The sequence below is a fragment of the Bidens hawaiensis genome, unplaced genomic scaffold (assembly GCF_021521415.1).
Source record: "Bidens hawaiensis isolate Kalapana, Puna unplaced genomic scaffold, B.hawaiensis_p1.1 tig00009686_1, whole genome shotgun sequence".
In the NCBI taxonomy this organism is placed as follows: domain Eukaryota; kingdom Viridiplantae; phylum Streptophyta; class Magnoliopsida; order Asterales; family Asteraceae; genus Bidens; species Bidens hawaiensis.
The window spans coordinates 620,690-632,964 of NW_027491726.1; the positions used below are offsets into that span (position 1 = coordinate 620,690).

At 35.4% G+C, this 12,275-nt stretch overlaps 2 protein-coding genes and 1 pseudogene across 2 annotated transcripts; 1 reads left to right on the forward strand and 2 right to left on the reverse strand.

Annotated features, from left to right (window-relative positions):
* Nucleotides 1-1,106: 1,106 nt before the first annotated feature.
* LOC143533408 (putative serine/threonine-protein kinase PBL19) lies at nt 1,107-3,520 on the forward strand. The gene is made up of 4 exons (XM_077028208.1): nt 1,107-1,531; nt 1,948-2,208; nt 2,645-2,767; nt 2,860-3,520. Exons 1-4 carry the CDS (start codon nt 1,163-1,165, stop codon nt 3,406-3,408), a joined length of 1,302 nt encoding a protein of 433 aa, XP_076884323.1. The 5' UTR covers nt 1,107-1,162; the 3' UTR covers nt 3,409-3,520.
* Nucleotides 3,521-4,555: 1,035 nt separating this feature from the next.
* Nucleotides 4,556-7,248, reverse strand: LOC143533399 (uncharacterized; annotated as a pseudogene).
* Nucleotides 7,249-10,536: 3,288 nt separating this feature from the next.
* Nucleotides 10,537-11,627, reverse strand: LOC143533400 (F-box/LRR-repeat protein At3g26922-like). The gene is made up of 2 exons (XM_077028203.1): nt 10,980-11,627; nt 10,537-10,731 (listed from the first exon to the last, which is right to left on the reverse strand). The coding sequence occupies exons 1-2, from the start codon at nt 11,625-11,627 to the stop codon at nt 10,537-10,539; spliced, it is 843 nt and encodes a 280-aa protein (XP_076884318.1).
* Between the last annotated feature and the right edge of the window lie 648 nt (nt 11,628-12,275).

The following is a 12,275-nucleotide window of genomic DNA, read 5'->3' on the forward strand; positions in this document are numbered from 1 at the left end:
ATTGATTATTTTGTGAGATAGTGTATAGGCGGTTATCTAACTAACTTGTATATCACATGAAAAACAAAAAAATTAAAACTATATTATGCGATTCTTAGAGTTTGTGGTGTAGTGTCAGTTAAGAATGACTGTCAACAGTATTTGGTATTTAGACAGTGGCTACACCCGATACATGATGAGAGACAAGTCCTTACTATTTGGCGTTCAACCGTTTGATCGTGGACACGCAAAACTCTCTAAAAACTCACCGTCTTACTTAAATAACATCAACCATGTAGATTTAATTATTTTGCTCATCCTCTCCTGAATTCACTCCACTCTGAATTGGTTTTACCTTTTCAATTTTCAATGATTTTCTATGCGTGTTTGACTCATTCAATTGAATTTTTTGCCTATTATTTCAAACAATCATTATTCATATTAGCGCCATTAAAAAATAAAATATTCATATTAGCACTCAAGAATCAATATTTGTATAAAGCAAAATGAGATGAAATTAAAGAAATATTATGAAGAGAAATAACTCGAAATCTTTTGTTAATTTACACTTTTAATTAAAACGCTATATATATTGCTTATTGCTATAGCATATAGGAGAAGATTCGTTGAGAATTCCATTAATTATGAGAACTCGAGAGAATTTCATTTAATCAAGAACTTTTTAATTCTTTTTATATGTTATTATTGTGTACCCAAAAAATTATAGTTTGCAAGAATACATATATGTAATGCATCATATTGCATATGTATACTACCTTCATAGTTATAAAGTTATTCGAATTCTCGTAACAAGAAGAAGTTCTCAAATGATCCTCCGTTGCCGTTGCTATATGCATACTTATACTATTCTAAAAATAGCATTGGTTGTGAGATAAACACCGTTATAGATCACACCACATCATTGTCATACACACTATTGGAGTGTTGTCATCTTTCTTGTTCTTTTGTCTTAACTACTTGGGTCAATTTGTCAACTTTGACTTGTATTCACATCAATCTTTTGTAGGTCTCATAATCTTGTCTTCTTCCAACCTTAAAACTTCAAATCTTATATAATATCTTTCATCTTCTATCAAACCATCCATTTTTCTCCCGGTGGGTTGTTCTTATATTTCTTCTTCTTACTTACTTAATAATTTGAAACCAAATATCAACAAACAAGATGAAGTGTTTTTACAATTACCGCAAAGATAGCAAAACTCGAAACCGAGCTCAAAGATCAGCACCAATACTAAAAGGTGACATGACCAGTTTGAGCAGCTTATCCCAGGATGGTTTAAGCAAAAACAGAATGATCAAGTCCTCGGGCTCGGCTAATTCGCCTCGTGGCATCCTAGAGTTGTACGAGGAAAAAGGTGGGAAGTTGAGGGTGTTTACGTATGCCGAGCTTCGACAGGCGACAAATGATTTTACGAGGTTGAGGAAGATCGGGGAAGGCGGATTTGGATGTGTTTATAAAGGTTCCATCAAGAGTGATGATGGTGATCTTGTTATAGCTGCTATTAAGAAACTAAATAGAGATGGTTTTCAGGTATGTGTGTATGCCAAGTTATAACTTAGTTATAACTGATGTTTTTGGTTTTTTGATTTTGATAAGATTTTTAGATTTTTATAAATGATGTTTTTGTTATAAATGGTGCCGTTAATTCGATCATTTTAACTCATATATAAAGTATTATCAGGCTATAAAATTAAAATATATATAGGTTGTTTTAACGTCGGCTCAATTAATTTGGTCGTTTTATATGCATGGTTAAACATAGCTTAATCATAAATAGTTGTTACAGAAAATGACAACAGAACCATCATTCGGTTATTTCAGTTATGGCCAACCTATTCGATTTTGCTGCTCACCTCTTTCGATGGATTCAACAAAACATACGAAGCATAAGCCCGACATCTGATCCTTTTTATTTATGTTTGATCTAATCTTTATACAATACGCAGGGTCACAAACAGTGGGTTGCTGAAGTACAATTTCTCGGAGTAGTTGACCACCCAAACTTGGTCAAGCTAATTGGATACTGCGCGGTAGATGGCGAACGAGGGATCCAGCGGCTGTTGGTCTACGAGTTCATGCCAAATAAAAGCTTAGAAGATCATTTGTTCAGGAACTCTCGGGAAACTCTTCCATGGCAAACAAGACTGCAAATTATGCTTGGTGCAGCACAAGGACTTGCATATCTACACGAAGAATTAGAAGCTCAGGTATTTACTTTCATTTTTCTAAAAGGAAAATCAAAACGGAAAATATTTATAGCAAAAATATTAAAAAACAACACCCGATTATCATGACCCGTTCTTAAATAAATGGGTTGATTTGGGTCACTCTTTATATAAAACATGTCAAAGTGGGCTCCCTATATAAAGCTAGCTAACTTAAAATGCGTCACTTGAATTATTAATGGGTCAAAACGGGCCACAAGTAGCCGCCATTAAAAAATATATAGTGTGTGAACGCATTTTGATACTTTTTCTATAATAACCTATTTCAACTCGAAACATTTAGGCCAAAACCCGTTTTGACCCGAACCCGACTGATTTTTTCAAACAGCCCGTTTTGACCAGTTAGCCGACATGGCCATTTTCCGAGGCTAGCTTAATACTAAGACACATTTCTTTTGGTGTTTGTAAATGATTTCAGGTCATATTTCGAGATTTTAAGACATCAAATATTCTACTGGATGAAGATTTCAACCCAAAGCTATCGGATTTTGGGCTTGCCAGAGAGGGGCCCACGGAGGGCAACACACATGTCTCAACCACGGTGAGTGTCTGTGAGAACAATCTACATTCTTATCATTTAATATCACGCAATCACCTTCAACATGGATTGTATCTTTAATATTATGCTTCTAGGTTATGGGTACACACGGTTATGCAGCTCCAGACTACATCGAGACGGGCCATCTTACAGCAAAAAGTGACGTGTGGAGTTTTGGTATTGTGTTGTATGAGATGTTAACGGGTAGACGATCAGTAGACAAAAACCGACCTAAAGAAGACCAAAAGTTGCTAGATTGGGTAAGACGACACCCAATCAACAGTAAAAAATTTGGTATTATTATAGACCCGAGACTTGAAGCCCAATACTCGCTTACCGATGCAAGGAAGATTGCCAAACTGGCAGATAGTTGTTTGTTAAAAAGCGCAAAAGACCGTCCTAAAATGAGTCAAGTTGTGGATTCTTTGAAACAAATTTTACAAGCCTCGAGTGAAGGGAGTCCGTCAAACAAGAATTTGGAGAGGGATGAGGATGAGTCAGAGGAGTTGACTGAAAAGTCAAAGTCAACGGAAGTGTCCGAGTCGTCAAAGAGGAGGTTGGCTCAGTTGGCTAAGTTAAGTGAACATGTTGGGGGGTTTAGTAAGAAAGGGTTTATGATAATGCATAGAGCTAAAGTGTCTTGAGACATGATTTATTTGAATATAAATATCGGAATCGATAACAGTATCTACCCGGTTTTGTATAAATTGAATATTTGTTTACAGTCTGAATAGCGTCAAATATAGACATGTAGATTTCAAGATTCATGTATAATTTATATTTGATGGTATATAGAGTGAAATCTTAAATAATACAATAAAACATAGATTGTTCAATTAACCGTGTACCTTTATAATGTTTTTACACATTATTGTATTGATTAATTGTCAAAAATATTACTTTCATGTCTACTTAACAAATTATCTACTTTCATGTCTATTCACAAGATCTAATAATCTATACCATATTTTTCCATGTGGAGATAGTTTTTCTTCTTAAGTTACAAAAACAAAAACAGTTAAGCATACCTCAACTGTCATCAGATTGAGCTTTAAGGATCACAGTAAGCGATGGATATGATGGTAAAACTCTGCATACAAAAATGCATAGAAAATGTTTCAAGATGTCTATTATATTAAAAACTAGAATGAATAGAAATAGGCATCCTACTTCTAAACATCCAAATATGTTTAAAGATGGCTATTATATTAAAACTTCAATGATGTCCTTTAGTTATACTAATGCACCTATATTTCCAGTACATGTGTATAGAATATAGATACTCAACTAGCATCCATAATATACCTCATAACCATAATTATATCCTTCACCTCACTCTCATTCATACACCAAAGGCAGTCTACACTAGGTTAGATATTTACCGTCATCGACAAAACCTCTCATATGATGATCGTCAAATAAATGTAATAGTTGAGTAACTTTTGAGAAACTAGAAAGGATTTTCCCATTTGAGAACACTTAATGACAGCTGCGTACAAGTCTGACAATGAAGTAACATATACAAAGCTAGAATAGTGAATACTAACACAACACATACCATAACAATATGGTGTACGCATGTAATATCGCACAGCGCAAAGATCGTTAAAAATAATAAAGAAAAGATTTAACTATTACGAGGGATGACAGATACCTATATGAAGTTTCTTGAAACTCAGCATCCGACAGCACTGTTTGTAACAGTGCATTCCAACAGAAGCTGAAACTTCCATAAAGGTCTATATGCAGTTGATTAGATTGTAAGACACTAGGTTTACAGAGTATTTCAACTTATTGTTCATTCACTTGTTGACGAACATGAGTAGTAGCCTCTAAAGACCTACTAGAGTCATCATCAATCAATTTTATAGCAGACGTATCCGTTTCACTATAAACCCTATTTCTGTACAAATATTTATAAGTAACATACATAAGAAAGTCCAAAAAAAGACCTTTTCCCGACGTCTCTCTTAAAAATAAAGTATTTTCTTTTATGTCACGGTCAGCACTTTCCAATATTTTGAAAGTGACTTCATCGAATCCAACACATATCTGCTTCCAAAGCTGGCCCCACATCAAAGCCCGTTCTGGGAACCCTTTCTTACGGAGATGAGACAATAACAATTTGACGGTCACAATATTGGGAACAAAAGCCATTTTAAGCAATCTTGCAGTCAAGATCATAGCACGATCCAGTGCACCATTGCAAATGGCATTCAGCATTGTGTTATACGTTATTGTATTTGGAACAATCCCAGATGAAAGAAGCTCGTTAAAAACTAATACAGCTCGATTCATCCTTCGACTGTCGGAAAAACCATGAATCCGGATGTTATACGTGGTTATATCTGGGTCCCGCCCACTATTATACATGTTATAAACAAGATTATCAGCATTGACCAGGTCAAGCCTCTTGCAGTATCCACTTAACAAAGTGTTGTAACAATGTCGGGTGCCAACCCAATTTTATGCATGTTCTTACATATACCAAGAGCAGACTTCATCTTACGTTTTTTACAGTTCCCGTTAATGATGATATTATTAGTGAACAAATCAGGATCAAGACCCCTTTGCCTCATCTCCTTCTTTAACTTTAACGCCTTTTTTAACATTCTGCTGTTGCAAAATCCAGCAATTAAAGAGTTGTAAGTGAAATTATTCGGGACAAGACCATTACTTTTCATTTCTAGAAACACGTTATATGCGTCCTCAACAAGACCGGATTTCGATAAACCATCAATAAACGCAGAAAACGCAACCGCGTCTGGGGCTGTATTTGTACTTTTCATAAAAAGCCACAATCTTTGAGCACCCGCAACGTCCCATGTTTTGAAATACCCGTCAATAAGCACGGTAAACGCCACCCAGTTGACTGGAAAAAATTTATCTCGCATATACAACATTAACTCCTCTGCTTCTTGCAACTTGCAGTTTCGTGACAAACACATGAGCAAAGAATTACATGTGGAAGACGAAGGAGTTAGATCAAATTTAATCATCATATGATACACCTCAAACGCTTTTGTTTCTAATCCGTTTTTACTGTAAGCAGAAATAATAGAATTGAAAGAAATTATCGAAACAGGTAAACCCTTTTTAACCATGTCTTCTAGAAGCTCAGTGGCTTCATCTGGTCGGCCCGCCCAACACAGTCTTGCTACTGTTACATCCGGTAAAGAATCATCCGGAAGCAAATCAGAAACTGATAAATCTTGTAACAAACGAGCCAAGTTCTCGTCTCTACCATACTTATAATACCCTGCAACCAAAGTGTTAAATGTAACACCGTCAACCTTAACATTATTATCTCTCATTTCTTCAAAAAGCTTACTCGCTTGATCGATTTCTCTCGCTTTAACATAACCATCCATCAACGCATTGTAAACAGTAGTGTTGGGAGACACCCACATCACGCATTCGGTCAAACACGTTTCTTGATTCCACAATGTTTCCCTCCTTACTCAAAGCGCTAATAATCGTACTAAACGTCGTGATACTTGGACTACACCCCGTTTCAACCATCACCTGCACCAAACTCAACGCATCCAAAGTTCGTCCACAAGTACAATACGCATTAATCAAAATATTATGCGTATAAACATCGGGCTCACATAGATACTTACTCATCAGTTGAAACAAACCCTCTCCGGTTTTAATCCGCCCCTTCTTACAGAACCCGTGAATCATCACATTGAACGTAACAGTCGAAGGCCTCGGACCTTTTTTAACCATATCTCTAAACAGCTTCCAAACACTTCCGTAATCACCTACATTAAGCAACAACTTAAACAGAATCGAAAGTGCGGACAAGCACGGACGCAAACCTATCCCTCTCATTCGTCTCACAACCTCCAACGCCTCGGAACTCATTTCAACGTTCATAAGCGCACGCATAAGCGTATCAAGAACCGAAAAATCCGACTCGTACTCAAAATGCCCTCGCCACATAACATTCATCAACTCCGAACCTCTAATCGCACCGAGTCTAAACATCATCCAAGATAACACATCCTGTGCTATAATCCTCAATCTCTCCATACCCAAAACATGACACACAACACAACAATCCCGAACCATAGTTTCCGAATAATCCCGGAACACGATTTTAAAAAACGCAAGCGACCCGTGTCGGTTTTCGAACAGTTTCATGATCTCAGCTAACAAAACAGGACAAAAGCCACAAGAAAACTCCTTTAATATGAAACTTTGGTGGGTTTTAATTATTTTTACTAACCCTAATGCAATTTCACGCCTACCCTTTATATTTAAGACAATTTGTGAAATTTGTGAGTACTTAAAAGGTGTGAAATCATCAAGAAAATCATGGGATTTATTGGAATATGATAAATATTGTGAAATTGTGGGTTTCAGAGAGTTGTATACCTTAATGAGAGTGGTTTGTGAGCGGTGGCGGACGGCCGCGGACATCCGGTGGTCAGCCGGAAGGTTAATTCCGGTGAGCTATGACGTGGCCGGAGGTTATTGTGGTTTAAAACGGATCAGCCGGCCGGGTCTCCGAATCTATTCTAACTATCAAAGAATTCCTAGAATTTTAGGCGGGAGGGGAGTTGTAATTCTTTCTACCTCTCGGGGTATAATGACAGACCGAGAGGCTCGACTAGAAAGAATAGGCGGAGAAATTCTGAGCTACCCCATGATGAGAATAAGGGAAGAAGTCCTTGGCTATTCCTTTGGCCTATAATAAGAAAGGTCTATCAAGACTCAGAAATTACCTTCGATCTTTTTAATCCCTCTAGTAGAGAATTCTTAGCCTTCGTCTTAGAAACTGAGCTTTCACAAAGCAAGTCATTACTTATTGTTTACACACACTTTCTAAAGTAAAAGTAAAACCCTACGTTATGGGGTTTAAGAAGTTCGAACCTTGTACTATTCTAGTTTGTTAGTTAAGACTTAGAAGTGCACAAACATGGTTTCTTTTTAAGAATCGGAACTGGGTAGGAACCTGAACCCGTTCTGGGCATAGTCAATAAAAGTCAAAATTGGGCTGGATAGGAACCGGCTCCAAGTATAGTCGAATATTTGACTGGGTTGCGACTGAGTTTTTTTCGGGTTTTGAGTAGGGTTCAAAGTTTGACTTGAAAATGTAAAACAAATGAAAGTTAGAACTTTAAATGTGATTGGATTTATAATTTATTTTTAATAACATATTTGAAAATAGTCAAAGGATTCAGGATTTTGCGCATTGAGTATTTTTCACATGACTATTAAAATTTAAGAAGAAATGACAACTATTTCTCACATGTCACCGCCAGGCCTATCAATACTTCTAACTTTTATCAAATTAGAAACATTTGTGTCAACTTTGACTTTTACTTGAATAGTGATCAGAATGTTGTATGCGAAACATGTCGTACAAAATTATACTCAAATGAAGCAATTGAACGGGTTAACCTGTTATTTTTTTTTTGTTAATTGACAAAGTCGAGAAACCTCTCAAACTTATCAAAATATTTTTCATTGTGTATATCTCAAAACTATTATTATATGAGAAATATTCTCCGAAATTGGTTCATAACCAAATTTTTTTCAATTATACATACATGATGCTGAGAATAAATTTTCAATAGCCGTGTTCTTGGATATGTTTTTCTACGTTCATTATTTTGTTTATTAAGTTCATTTTTTTTGGAAAAAATCATTTTGTGATATAAATAAATCAATTTATGTATAATGATATAAGCATAGATGTAATACATTTTTCTATATACATTATGTATTGCTTTATTTGTAACTTATTTAGATCATCATGTGTGCTGCACGGGCTCTAATCCCAGTAAATAAATAAACAAAGACATCGACCATCGTCTTAGAAACCAATCAACTTCTTTCCATCGACCAACAACCATTGCCTCATCATCTTCGCCAGTTCACCTCAAGGTTTCAACTATAGCCAACAACCAATATCCGTTGGTCTATAGTTTGTGAAATGTTATTTTTTTAAGAAGCATGTGAAGACGAATTTACGTAATTATTTGGATGACGATTATATGAATGATGTATGTATTTGTTATATTAAAAATGAGCTCCTTTTTAAAGTCGATTGAAGGTATCTTTTTCAAAACATGAAACACATAAGGAACAATTATGATACGTAAATCGTAATATCTTTTTATTTAACATGACATTGCATTTTGTTGAATGTTAACGATATATTTTGTTATAATTTATGATATTGATATTGCATTTTACTTATTTGGCCCAATAATTAACTTAACCCATTAGGGCCTGAAAACTGACGTTGGAGCACCAAAAATCCCGAACCCACAGAAAAAAAAATGTTTGACTCCGTCTCTGCCAACATTACTTCAAGCTCATAAAAGTACGAATAAGTTGCCTCGGTTGGGATACATCAATCCAAGTTGGTAGCCGAACCAACATAACTTGGAGCTCAAAAACTCGTATTTGGCTCATATACAACTAATGTCGGATCCTGACCATGTGTTGATCCATTAGGTATTAATAGGAGGGAGAAATGAGTAAAGTTGAGAACTAACCTTAAACAAATCAAATTTTAAATAAATAGTTTGAACTTCTCATTTTAAAACCAATAAAAAACTAGTGAACACTATATATAGCCAAGTAAAATATCAATATTTGATCTCAACTGGGACTTTATTTGGTTTAAAGATAATCAAAAAATATTTTGACAAGTCTTTTAACTATCTTTAAACTAAGTAGAGTCCTAATTAGTATAAAAAAATAGTCAATCTTATCATTCTTATGCTAGGTTTCATAAACATCCATCAAACCTTTAGTTTCAAAGTTTAGAAGGCCATAAAAATGTCAAATAATATTGTTGAAGAAATTCAAAGTTTATGGGAGAGGATGTGACTAGAGGTAGGCAAACAAACCGGTTAACCGAACCGGTTTGAAATCGATTATGTAGAAACCGGTTTCAAACCAGTTAACCGAAACCGGTCAAAAACCGAACCGAAACCGATTAAAACCCGAACCGAAACCAATCGTAACATATCAGGAAATCGGTTTGAACCCGAACCAAAACTGGTCAAATAGCAAACCGAACTAGTCAAGAAACCGGTTTGAACCCGAACCGAAACGGTCTTAAACCGATTTTGATTTTTGTTTACCAAACCTAACCGGTTTTGAGTTTTAAACCAGTTTGTGCACCTCTAGGTATGATAATTGAGGAATGAGTATGTTTAACCTAACCTTTAAACCAAGTACTAGACTTATCACATTTAAACCAGTTAAAGACAAATGTTGCTTTAACCACAACTGTAATTGTGATGTTTCCAATTCCATAGTAGACAAATTTTAATATTTATAGTCAGGACCCGCCAAACTCACGTTTGACCCAAAAAGTCAACAACGGTCAAACAGTCAACATTGACTAAAAAGGTCAAATATGTCCAAAGAGTGGTTGACCAAAAAAGAGTAACCATAACGAAATATCAAATACTATTTAAGCGTGGGCACCAAGTAACAAGTTAACTACGCTATCAAATAAGTTATAACAAAGTATTGCACTAATAATAAACTATCAATGATTCTATCCGGATGGCAAAAGCAAAAGCATACTCGTAATTAAGTACTAACACTTTATGCAAACGAAAGCATCAAGCAACAGGAAGAATTACAAATCAATATCTCTAGTTCAACGAATACGGAGTATATATAGCACCGAATTTCCCAGTGCAAGTGCATTTATTCGGGTTTGAGCATTGAGGTTGTGCTTCCGTAGCATCCGGATATATCATGGTGAATTTGACTTCAGGTGACTTCTGTAGCAACTAACCTTTCACATGTGAAACATGTCTTAATACTTTACTCAACGACCAACAACTACCTTCAAACTGCCTCTGTCTATAAAAAACACTAAAATCCACCTTCAAACTCTTCAAATTCCGAAACGGTGAACACCGGTTCGCCAACTCATCTGGAAACAACGAGAGCATTTGAACAACAGACGAGTAAACCGTAAGCGACTTCACGTTACATAAAACATTAAAGAGCATCATCAAACCATCAAACAATATCTTCTCTTCACGTAGTTCACATACATCATTGTACTCGATAACCACCGAGGAAGACCACATGTAATTTCAAACGTTGGGAAATTTCCACCCCGAAACTCGAAATATTTAAGGTTTGGAGTCGTGAGATTACATTGGTTGACACGATCCCATATATAGAAGTACGAGATTGTTAGCTCTGAAAGATGCAGAGCATGTACGTTCAAAGTGTTTTCGTCTGTCTGAAGATGACAACAGATCAATCTCAACTTCTTCAATGCGGGAAACCCTGAGAACGGATCAAGATCCGTAATAATAAACTTTCTTAGATGTAAATTGGCCAGATTCTTGAATGATCCGGATCTTGGCCCCAAATACGAACAACCCATGAGTGTATTTGAATAGCTTTCTAGTTTCAAACTTTTTAACGAATCCCATGATGACATGATCATCGGCCAACTCGTGTTGTCTTCAGCTTGGAGAATGTTGACGTCGAGTTCTTCAACACGCTGTTTAAACGCGTAATCAAAAACCTCTTTTAAGATATCGGCGCTGCATATTCCATATCTATAATCGCGTCTGTAGTAGTTTAGTTTAACCAGCTGGGCCGATCGAGGAACCGATAATGCACTGGAAACGAACTTATCGAAAACATCGAGGAGTTTGTCAAAACTAGAGGAATTGAAGTCAAGAACAGGAACATAAGTCCATTTAGAAGACCATGTTTTGGACAGCAACGAGGTTTGAAAGGCATGTTTGGTTTCAAGAGATGAAAGAATGCGAAACTGCAGGTCTTCTGGTAATGTCGTGAGCCTGTCCGACATTGTTGCGTTTGTTTCTTGTTCTTCACGTAATCTTTTGATCGCCATTGTTGTGATTCTGCAATTATGCCATCAGGATCGTTAGTTTTATAGGGTTTATGATCGGTGTAGGTTTTTTAGGGGTTTATTATTATATATTATTTTATTCTCGTAACGAATGAAGTTACGAATATTTGCAAAATTCAATTATTTAATGAATTATCAGTTTGTTATGATCTTGTTGCATCTAATCTAATAATTATATACACTTATTAGTTTTTATCCCCGTATTACGGGAGTCGTTTTATATTATTTGTTTTTAATATTTATTTGTGTTTTAAATTTTTATTTTTTTTATTATATGAAAGTTAATAATATATTTATGGTTTGATATTAAATTATTTCACAAATAATTAAGATGTTATAACCCGGTTTAAAAGCTATATGAGTTTGATAGGACCCGAGACCCGTTTACTTTTTTACTATAAAATTGGTTTTTTAATTATAAATAACATATATCTTTTTTAAAATAAACCATATATTAATTTTTAGTATATTCCTACATTATAGGATTTTTGTATCAAATATTTGGTGAGATTAGTTTTTAATTTAATTTAATGAGATGTTATAACTCGTTTAAGAAATATCTGAGTTTGATAAGACCCATACCCGTGAATTCGGGTCATATGCATGAGAAACCTCCATTTAAAAATCAAG